We start from the raw sequence: 10,629 nt of genomic DNA, 5'->3' as shown, positions 1-10,629 counted from the left end.
CGTGGAGTGTAAGGTTCTGGCCTGCGGGGCCTCTCCCGAGTCGTGTTGCCACTTCCTCAGGGCGCTATGGCTTTGGGGAAGACAGAGTCACAGCGGCGACTCTTCCCAGGGGGCCACCAAGAGGCCAACAGAAGGGCAGTGGGAGGAGGGGTGGTTATTCCTCTGCAGCCGGCCTGCACGGTGTTCCGTTTGTAATTCCGGTCTCGACGTTATGGCAGGTGGGTCACGGCCTCCACCCCAGCTCATGAAAGCCACACCCAGTAGCCAGGTTCTAAGCAAAGAATTGGGTCAGCTAGCCCTTGTCCCAGACTTGGGAAGTGGACAGAACAGTCACTACCCTGCCCCTGGGCACGAAGTACCAGTTGGCTATCCAACGGCAACTTTCAGAGAGAGAGGGAGGGAAAGAGAGAGAGAGAGAGAGAGAGAGAGAGAGAGAGAGAGAGAGAGAGAGAGAAAGACCCCTAGGGGAGTGACCATACGTGGACCTGTGCCACACGCGGCGCGCGCGGGCACCCACGCAGCCTATGCATACCCGGTTGGGGGCGCATGGGGTCAGCCCTGGCGGGGATGAGCGCTGGGTGCGGCGGGACCCTCAGTCTCTGGAGTTTCGCTCCGCAGCTGCAGTCCCTGGAGTGCCTGAAAGGGCTGCGGTTCATGTTTATTCACGCGGCCCTACACCGCCGTTCCGATACAAGCCAATCAGCCGCTTTAAGTAAGTACGTGTTCCAGTCTAGGCGGGCAGGACAAGCCCCAGTCCCGGAAAAAGAAAGAACAGAAATCCAGGTTGGAGAGGCACAAGAAGCCTGGGTTTGGGGCAAAAGGCCATCGGTGCCTTTGTCCACCGCAGTTTTGTGCAACCCAAAGTTATGCGGGTGTGGCCCGGGAGGGCTGTGGCCAGGACGGAGTGGTCAGATGTGCACGCGCCCACACGCGCGCGCCTCCAAGCGCTGATCTCGCAGCCGCAGTTAGGGTACAAACTCCCGACTCGGAATGCACGAGGGGCCAATTACAGGGTCCGGGAAGGAAGGAATCCCTCGCTGGCTCGCACACACACGCATATATCCCTTCCTAAGTTCTGTCGGAACGGGACTTGATTTCTCAAACAGGCTCCCACAAATTTGATGCACTTAAATTTGCTTGCCACGCTGGGTCTTCAGGAGTTAAATCTGTGGTAAGGAGAGACGGGTCCCGACTTTCAAAATCTCGCTGGGTGATCAGGCCTCACCCCCGAGGAGGAGGTGGTTCCAGGATTTCCCCGGGGGGCGGGAAGGCCTGTGGAACTCTGCCTGCCTTCTGGTCCCCTCCGGTCTACCGACTCCTAAGCCCTAACCCTGGAGACCGGCTCCTGCTACCCGGTCCCGCTCCCTTCTCCTTCCCCCGCTCCCAAGCCATCTTCTTAGCTGCTCAGCTTCAGGGTTGCTGGGGCAGTGGTTTTCCGCAGAGGTCGGAGATTCGCTAGGGACCAGGAAGGTCTAAACCGCCGTCTGCGTACTGCGGAGTCCTAATCTGCCTCGCCTTCTCCGTAGGACTATTTCTCTTTCTTCCACGCACTCCCGCCCTACAGGCACCCACTTGCCCTGCGCTGTCCCGAAGCCCGTCTCCTCTCGCAGACTCCAAGTGCGCCCTCTCACTACTCCAGGCTCAGCGGGCAAAACAGGCAGAGAAAGAGGCCGTCTGGGTGTACACCCGGGGAACCCAACTGAAAACAAATCTCCCTTACCAGAAATTCAGGGAGCGCTCGGGAGCTGGGGCGAGCTGTGGAGCCCGCCCAGCCGCACCAACTTTTCCCTGGCCTCCGTCAAGCACCCGGCCCGCGGGAGACTTCCAAGTCCGGGTTTACTGCGGGGCAATCAAGAAACCGGGGTCTCTTTCGTCACCTGCTGCCTCTGTGCGTGCTGCTTTGCGTGCGCTAGCCAGACCTGGGTACAGAATGGTCGCGGGGCCAACGGAGGATCCCCTGAACTGCGTGGCCTACCTGCAGGAGATGGGGATAGATGACACAGGCTGGGCTGCCAGCGGGACCCCACATCTGCGTAGGGTAGCAGGCGCGAGGACTAGGGGGTGACACTCGGGGAGCTTGCTCCGCTCCCACCACTCCACCCCGCCGCCAGCGGGCGCGGGTTTGAAGGCAGTATTTCACCTGTAAAAAGCACCTCCTGACCCCTTGTGCAGTTTACTGCGCCAAGTGCAGCCCTATGAAACGCCTCCTTGGGGCTCTCTTATCCCAGGCTGTGCGGCTCCTTCCGGGACCTCCAGCTCCCAGCAAAGGGCTCACTCACTACCTAGGGGCTACACCCGGTTAAAATGGGAGAGTTGGCTGCTAGGCCGAGCGGGGAACGGACAGGCCGGTGTTAGCGTTCCTAGAATGAAGTCTGCAGATGGCCCGCAATTTCCCTGAAGAAGTCTGGTTTTACTGGTCCATCTCCACAGAATTCTTTGCCTAGAGGCTCCAAATGAATAATGGGCCTCGCGCCTCCCTTGACTAATGTGATAATAAACACGTTGGAGGAGAACCAGGGGGGTGTTTACAATTTGTGCTCAAACTTTCTCTGTTTGTCCAAAAAGTTCCTCTACAGCCCAAGCAAGCAGAGGAACCTGGAGCAGGACAGAATCAGGTGGAGACATCTTCAAAAGGAACGAAGCAGCCAGAGCTGATTTTCTTTCCAAGCAGTTTAGTGGGAAGCATGGACCGAGGTGTCCATCTGACGCCTCGCGTGGTACTGGGCTGCAGGGGCCTGCAATCAAGCTCACCGTGATCGGTACAGGTGCAGGCCCTGCTCTGGGGCGCTTGCCACCTGGGACCCCAACCCGACCAGTCCCCGCGCAGCCTCCGACGCCCCGGGTGGAGCTCCCCGCTAGTTTTCGGCATCTGTCCGTTTCTAGCAATTCGCATTTTTAAAACTGAAGCGAAATCTATCCAGGCACAACTCACACTTTGAAACATACAAATGCCTCATACCCCCTACCAACACTGCTTTTTTTTTTTTCTTCTTCTCTTCAAAGGGGGTAGGGAGATGGAGAAGTGGCATGACTTTGAGTCTGGCGTTCCCCCTATTTTGGACACAATTCAGAAGTTTCCCCCGCTAACCGTCGGGGTTCCCTTCGGGCTGTCACTGCCAGGACTCGCCAGCTGCGCCGTCTGGTATTCGGGTGATTCCCGGGCAATCCAGGACCAGTATTTAAACCTTGCAGGGTTCGACGGCAGGGTGGCGCGGCAGGCCTGGCGGTCCACCCTCGCGAATCAAAACAGCAAAATGCTGTTGGTACAGACCCCTGTGGACACCAGCAGCACCGGGCCGGCCTCCGTGTGGGCTCACTTAGGTCTAGAAAGAAAGCGCGCCAGGGGGTGCTAATGGGGTTGGGGATGCGTACAATGCACCGCCTGCCAAGGCAAAGCCGAAACGCAGGTACTTCTGTGGCTTCTTCCCGCAACTGGTGGGGAACGGGCTCCGCAAGCTTCTAGCTCTTGCCTTTGGCGTGGATTTGGCCTTGAGATCGGGGACGCAATGGTGGGGTTTTGGGAGCGGCGCGGAGTTGCTGGGAGCTGGTTGGGTAGAGCCATCTGTCCCAGCAACCCAAACAGGCTGAAGTCAGAACACAAAATACGGTGGCCGCACCGCCCGTCTGCCCTGCGCGCGCACCTGTGGGAAGGGGTGGGATGGGATGGGATGGGGGGGGGGGGGGGGAGTGAAAGGAGAGAGCGTCCTGGGGCAGCCGCTGGGTGTCCCTCCTGTACCTAGAGGCATTCAATCACTCTGTTGCGTGCATCCCCCAGCTAGGACACTGGGCACCCACCGTGGGCCAGACTTGATATTGCACTGTCGGTCCCATGGAGCCTCACGATTGGCTCCCTAGGGTGTTTTGGGGTCAGCCACGACCGGCTGTCGTGCCTGGCTCATGGATTCCAATGCTGCGCAAATGGACCGGGGAAACCCAACTTCTGCAAAACTTTGGCTTCTCCTCGCCTTTCCTTTCTTTCTTCTTTTTCTTTTCTTTTCTTTCTTTCTTTTTTTTTTTTGCAAGTGGCAAAGGACTATTAATTAGAAGAATAATTACTGCTACCCTATATTATCCGGACCCGTTCAATTTCTATCTTCTGTAGACAATGCTAATAATGGCAATTATTGCTTCTATAAACACCCCGTGGCAGCACCCTTCCCCTACAGTGTGTGTGTGTGTGTTTAAAGAATATATATAAAAAGTTCCCCCACTCATTTGCATAGCTTCATCTTTACCTTTTCCCATTCAGCCCTTGCAGAAAAAAAAAAAGCATATCTATTCAAAGCCCTTGCAAAAGCATATCTATTCAAAGGGCATTTAGTCCATTTCTTTCTTGGCCGGTAAACCTATTCATCAATTGTTCTGCCTTGTAGATCGCATTCTAATGCTAATCTAGCGTGTTAAATATCTTTTTGTTCCCCTTTCACCGTTTTGTCATTCAGTTTATCCAGTTTTGGTCACCCATTTTATTTATTTATGCGCCTGCTCCTATTCAGGAGCTCATGTATTTTTTATTATGTTGTTTCACTGTCACGCAGTGTCAACTTAGTCTATTCAATGGGGGCTACTTGAAGGCCGGAGGGACAAAGCCTTGTACACATTGCTGTGCTATTCATCCCGGCCAGCTGGATGGGCTGAAAAAAAAAACCTTGTGAAAAGAAGCGCCTCACAACGGACACAGAACAAGTGCACAATGCTAACAGTTTTCCAAATACCACTGATTGGGTTCTTCACAATGAGGGAAAGCCGCCGTTTTTTCTTAGCTCCACTTCAACAAACAGCACTCTCACCAAACCTCCCAACCCTGCGTTTTGTTCGCGGACAAAACCTCCTCGACTGTCTAAACGCTCCCACTGAAGGACAAAAAAAGGAGGATAAAAAAAAAAAAAAGCTCTTTTCAACATCCTCCCACCACCTTTTTTTTTTCCCTGCAAGAGGGGGGAAAAAAAAGAAAAAGAGGAGGGAGGATTGTCAGTGAATTAATAATATCAGTCTTTTAAAAGAAGAGGGCTGACCTTTGAGACGCACTGGATCGAGGGAGAAAGAAACGGGGGGAGAGATTAATAAAGTTTGGACGGCGCGCCTGGGCCTGCGCCCGGCCGTGGGCGTTCGGGAGCGGCGCGGACCCTCCGGACGGCCGAGCGCCCCGCGGGTACCACGGCCCCCGGGAGGATGCTGCGGCCAAGGTCCCGGGCGCCCCCGCCGCGCTGCGCTCTGATTGGCTGGCGTGCGGAGCTCGGTCGGTCCCGGGGAACCCGGGGAGACGTCTCTCCGCCACCTGCGCGCCCGGAGCTCAGGCAAGCCCGGAGCCGCGCCGGGAGAGGCGAGCCCGCCGTCTGGTCGTCGTTCTTATTTTAACGGGGGCGGTGAGGGGAGGCAGGGAGAGAAAACCTTCCAGAACTAGACCGCGGCCAGTCCCCGGCTCCCCCGAAGCTGCCCCCACGCGCGGCAGCGTCGTCGCCACCGTCCCAACTGCCAGGCGAGAGACGATCAACTTGTTTGCCCGCAGCCGGGTTCCTGGCAGGAGTGACCCAAACTCAGTCAACGCTTTCAGGCCAATGGCGAATACCCAAGAAGCGTCGTGGATATTTGGGCGGGGGGGGGGGGGGGAGTGGAAGTGCGGGGAGTAAGCCGTGGAAGAAGGACTAAAAAATGGAAGAACAAAAAGTAAGGAAGAGAAGGGAGGGAGGGAGGGAGGGAGGGAGAGGGAGAGAGAGAGAGACTCTCCAGACAGCAGGTCTGTGCCTGGACCCCGCACGGCAGTGCGCGGGCCACTTGGGACCTTCTCTCACCTCGCTCGGCCCCAGCCCTTTTTCCACGCCCTCGCGCCCCGACTCCTGTCCCGAATTCTGCATCAGCCCCACTTGGCCAGAGACCCTCTCCAGGGGAGCGACCCCCACCGACTTGTCAGCCAGACCGTCGGAGTCAGAGCTGGCGACCGACGAGTCACAGGGCCTTCCGCAGACAGCCGCAACAATGAGCTCGGGGGACCCTACACTCTCCCGGGACACCCAGCCTCCACCGCTCCCAACCCCGTCGGACTCATCTTCCCTGTCCCCCTCCCATTCATCAATCCCTCCGGAGCGTTTCTCGCCGGGAACGCCGATCTCAGGGGACGCTGCGGGGCGGTGGCAGCGTGGGTTGGGGGCGGTGCGGGGGAACCCTCCAGGCCGGAGGGGCCCAGAGAGGTAACGCTGAGATTTCGGGCTGGGGTGATTTGCAGCGAGCCGCAGGAAGTTGCGTGTTGAGAAGTGCTGGGCGGCTACAAAAGGGAAAGACAAGCCCTGAAAGGATTTAATTAACCGTGTCAGGGATAATTACCCCTGGACAGTCCAAATTAGTTTTGCATAATCGCTCAGAACCATATGAATTAACTTATAATATTGCAAAGAGCTTGGGGAATAACAGAAGAGGGATCGTTTTAACTAGTGAATCAGGGTCAAGCCAGCCAAAGCTGATTCCTCACATTTCCAAAACTTTTCATGGTTTTTAAAACATGATTCCGTTGGGAGGGGGAGAAGAGGCACTTTAAACACTTGGGTCGCTTATAAAGACGCGCAGCTCCCAGACAGTGAGAGGGAGGAGGGCAGTGGCATATGTATGCTGTGTGTCCAGCTAGTCCATCTTGGTGGGTGGGGGGCAGGGGGAATCTTCCTACACACACACACACACACACGCACACACACACGCACACTGATACCGTCTTTGGCACTCACTCGTTTCTTTTCTAACACCAAAATCTCTTAGGATCTCCAATTTTTTTTTTTTCCAGTGGAGGCTTGTCTAAGCCCTGGAAATTTAACTTTTTGCCTCAAGATGCCTGACACTGGATTTATATTTAAATGCAATTAGCATGAATAAAGTTTTCCAGGGGCCAAAAGTTGTACATCATTGGTAATAGTGATGGCTTCCCCAATAAGACAGAAAAGTGTAAACAAGCAATACCCCGAAGATACCTAACAAATTACATGACTTTAAGTGGTGAGGCTGCTAACCAGATAAAGTGGTCAGGCAACTTTCTCCTCTGAAAATGTTACTAGAAACTGGTGCAAAGCTTTGAACGCCGGGATGTTTTCAATGGGCTCTTTTCTGGTTCATGAATGCCTTAAAAGAAAAAAAAAAAGATAATACAACTACTTGATTTTTTTAATCTTCTTTCCTATTCACGATTAAAAATGTGATAAATCAGGCTTTTGGCTCTGAATCACAATGGCTTGATTTAGATTTCCTAGTCAATCTATTCCAAAGTGAAACAAAGACTGTCTTTGGAGGATACCTTTCACCTCACCTGGACCAGGCACATAAGGGCAATTCAGATAAAAATCTTGTTAGGAACTCAACAAGAAATAGAGGGTTTTTTTTTCTCTCTTTTCCCTGGTTCAGGCTTTATTTAAACTCTTTGTTCAAAAAAAATGAACAGAGTGATGCTTGGATTCTAATGTACAGAGCTCAGACGTCTAATATTAAATTAGATTACACAAGAAAAGCATTTACACATAAAGGTTAAAACCAATAATTAAACTTTTTAAAACTTTATATTACATGAAGCCATAATGAAACTAAATACATGTTAGCCAACTTCCTTCACAAACATTAGCCAAAATATATACATTTTAAAACAAACAAAAAGCTATAATTAAGGAAAGTCCTTTTTGTTTTTCTAAAAATGTGTTTTATCATAATTTTTAAATGAACTGCGAGTAACCTAAAAATAAACTAATCACGGAGTGGAACTCCAAAACACATGAAAATAGTTCAAGTTGGGGGGGAGAAATGCTAGCTGAAAATGAGCGATCTGTCCGAACAATCCCGTGCTTCTCCCTGCCCCCCCAGTTATGCTAAATAATAAATATATAACTACCACTCAGACAAAAAAGTCTGATTTAATCAGGTACCATTGCGACTCTGAAATCGTTCCGCAATCTCTAAAAGTTAACTTTAACATTTGCTCCAAATGGTTTTTTTTTTTTTTGAGTCTAAAACCGACTCAGATCTAGGGCAATGAAAATAACACATTTTCCAAGACTCAGTGATTTCACGAACATGTACACATTTACAAATCTGAAGGCGGACTCGAGCAGAAGGGCGGAAAGGGAAGGCTGTCTCTCCCCGGGGTTGGTAAATGGTATCAAAAATGCAAGCCAGGGAGCCTCGGGATAATTTTCTAGCAGTTTTCTTTCTTCCTTTTTTAAGGGCGAAAATCCAAATAACTTTGATCTCACAGGTCTGTGGCTGGCGTTTCTGGCTTTGGCGAAAGAGCCACCAGCTCCAATTTGCATGTGGCGTGATAAACAAAAGCAACCACGATCCACTCACGTGCAAAAGACCAGCTTGGAGCTGGTCACTGGTCAAGCATGGATCCGGTCCGGGGTTCCGCTTGAAAAGAACAGAGATCTGTAAAGTTCATATGGCACAGCCGGGGAGCAAGGTGCCAGGAGGAATCCTGGAAGCGCGCGCGTACACACACACACACACACACACACACACACACACACACACACACACACACACACACACACACACACACACACACACACACACACACACACACACACACACACACACACACACACACACACACACACACACACACACACACACACACACACACACACACACACACACACACACACACACACACACACCCCCCCCCCCCCCAGCTCTGCCCGCCCCTGTGCTAGCCACAGAGACCTCACAATGGGGGGTGGTGGAGGGAGAGAGAGAGAGAGCGCGAGCCAGCAACAAAACCAAAATCGACCAGGAAACTTCCAGCAAGCCAGCCCAGGGAAGCCCGGCGCGTCCACACGTCACTCCTCCACCCCCGTGGGCCAAAACGCAACAGGTTCCCGAGTGCAAAGCGACCCCACAGCTGCTGCCAGGCCCAGCTGTCTTTTTAGCACGCGGCTGCTGGCCCCCAGGGAGGGTCGGTCGCGATCTTGTGCGCTCACACGCACACTTGCCCCCAGCGCCCTCGGCCCACCCGTGGCCCGACCGGCTCTCGGCCTGGGCTTGGCAAACCTATACAGCGTTCTGTACAGCTCCCCGACACCTGCCGCGGGCTCGTACCTATACAAATGTACACGCGGCCACAGCGGTCCCGCAAAGGCGGCCCCGCAGGGTCATAGAGCCGCTGCGTAGGCCGCGGGGTAAGGGTCCAGCTGAGGCTTCCCCATGCCCGGCAGCAGGATGTAGGCGAGCGGCGGCTGCAGCCCGGGGCTGGGCCAAGCGCTGCAGTTGCACGGGATCATGTAGCCAGGGTTGCCCGGGCTGGGGTGCGAGTGCGTGTGCCCCCCGGCGGCCGCGGCCGCTGCTGCAGCAGCCGCCGCCGCGCCGTGGAAGGCGCCGGCGCCCGCGCTCGGGTAGCCCAGCGACGACGCGTACGGCAGGCCGGACGACGACGACGAGATCTCTGCCATCTTGGAGCCCAGGTCGAGCAGCGAGTAGGGGCTGCCCGCGGCGGCGGCGGCGGCGGCGGCGGCAGCGGCGGCCGCCGACTGCGGGAAGAAGACGCGCGCGGCGGCGGCGGCGGCAGCGGCGGCGGCCTTCTCCGGGTTGGCGAGCAGGGACTCGGGCACCAGGCCGCCGGCCGCGCCCGCGTGCAGCCCGGCGCCCGCCTTGAGCGCAGGGTGCTCGGCGTCGGCCACGCCGCCCAGGCCGTAGGGCACGGGGAAGGCGAACTTGTCCTTCTTGAGCAGCGTCTTGGGCTTGCGCCGCGGCCGGTACTTGTAGTCGGGATGCTCCTTCATGTGCATGGCGCGCAGGCGTTTGGCCTCGTCGATGAACGGCCGCTTCTCCGCCTCGGTGAGCAGCTTCCACTCGGCGCCCAGGCGCTTGCTGATCTCCGAGTTGTGCATCTTGGGGTTTTCCTGGGCCATCTTGCGCCGCTGGGCCCGCGACCACACCATGAAAGCGTTCATGGGCCGCTTGACGTGGTCCACCGGCTTGGACATGCTGTCGCCGGGCCGCGGCTGCAGCGCGCCGCCCGGGCCCTCGCCCCCGGCCAGGAGGAAATCAATGTTGACTGCGCGCCGGGCGCCGCTCCCACCCGGGACGAGGGCGCCGGGGCGCCGGCCCAGGGCCACGGAGCGCCGCCGGCCTCCGGGGGCCCTCCGGCTGCAACACTGTAACTTCTCCGGGGTGCCCCCGGCCTGCGGGGGCACCTGGCCTCTGCCTTCCTTGCCGTCCTTCCTCTCTGGCGGCCGGCCGTTGGCTTGCGCGGTCCCCGCAGGTAAGCCGCGGCCCGGCCGAGCTCGCTCCTCGTTTTTTTCTCTCTCTCAAGTGCAAAGCAGCGGTGAAAGTTGCGTCGAGGCGCCCTCCGCCGCGTGCTGCCAAGTGCCAAAGGGGGCTCTCGGCGGCTGGAGTGTTTGGGTTCTCCTCGGTGACTTTCTCATTTGACAGAAGCAGATGGGGGTGGGGGAGGAGGGGAGGTGGCCCGCAGCAAAAAGAGAGAGAGAGAGAGAGAGAGAGAGAGAGAGAGAGAGAGAGAGAGAGGAGCGCGCGCGAGGGAGAGGAGGGGGAGGCGGGGGAGGGTCCGGGCGCCGCGGGAACACAGAACGCAGCGATGGATATAAATACAATTACACCGCGGCCCCAGCGCGCTCTCTCCGACCCGGCCTGGGCTCGCTGATG

The 10,629-nt window shown here is 55.9% G+C and overlaps 1 protein-coding gene across 2 annotated transcripts; it reads right to left on the bottom strand.

Annotated features, from left to right (window-relative positions):
• Positions 1-9,057: 9,057 nt before the first annotated feature.
• SOX21 (SRY-box transcription factor 21) lies at positions 9,058-10,019 on the bottom strand. 2 transcript variants are annotated; one of them, XM_040991019.1, is made up of 2 exons: positions 9,514-9,950; positions 9,120-9,447 (listed from the first exon to the last, which is right to left on the bottom strand). In XM_040991019.1, the coding sequence occupies exons 1-2, from the start codon at positions 9,948-9,950 to the stop codon at positions 9,120-9,122; spliced, it is 765 nt and encodes a 254-aa protein (XP_040846953.1). The 2 variants fall into 2 exon arrangements, with proteins under 2 accessions (XP_040846952.1, XP_040846953.1); XM_040991018.1 differs by having other exon boundaries at positions 9,058-10,019.
• Between the last annotated feature and the right edge of the window lie 610 nt (positions 10,020-10,629).

This window comes from Ochotona curzoniae, unplaced genomic scaffold, assembly GCF_017591425.1.
Source record: "Ochotona curzoniae isolate NIBS_2020 unplaced genomic scaffold, NIBS_Ocur_1.0 contig_64, whole genome shotgun sequence".
Classification (NCBI taxonomy): domain Eukaryota; kingdom Metazoa; phylum Chordata; class Mammalia; order Lagomorpha; family Ochotonidae; genus Ochotona; species Ochotona curzoniae.
Note: the sequence above shows the minus strand (reverse complement) of the source record. Positions and strands in the feature narration are given on the sequence as shown.

Excerpts from the sequence above, each read along its gene's own strand:
- SOX21 (XM_040991018.1), bottom strand. The coding sequence starts at position 9,950 with ATGTCCAAGCCGGTGGACCACGTCAAGCGGCCCATGAACGCTTTCATG.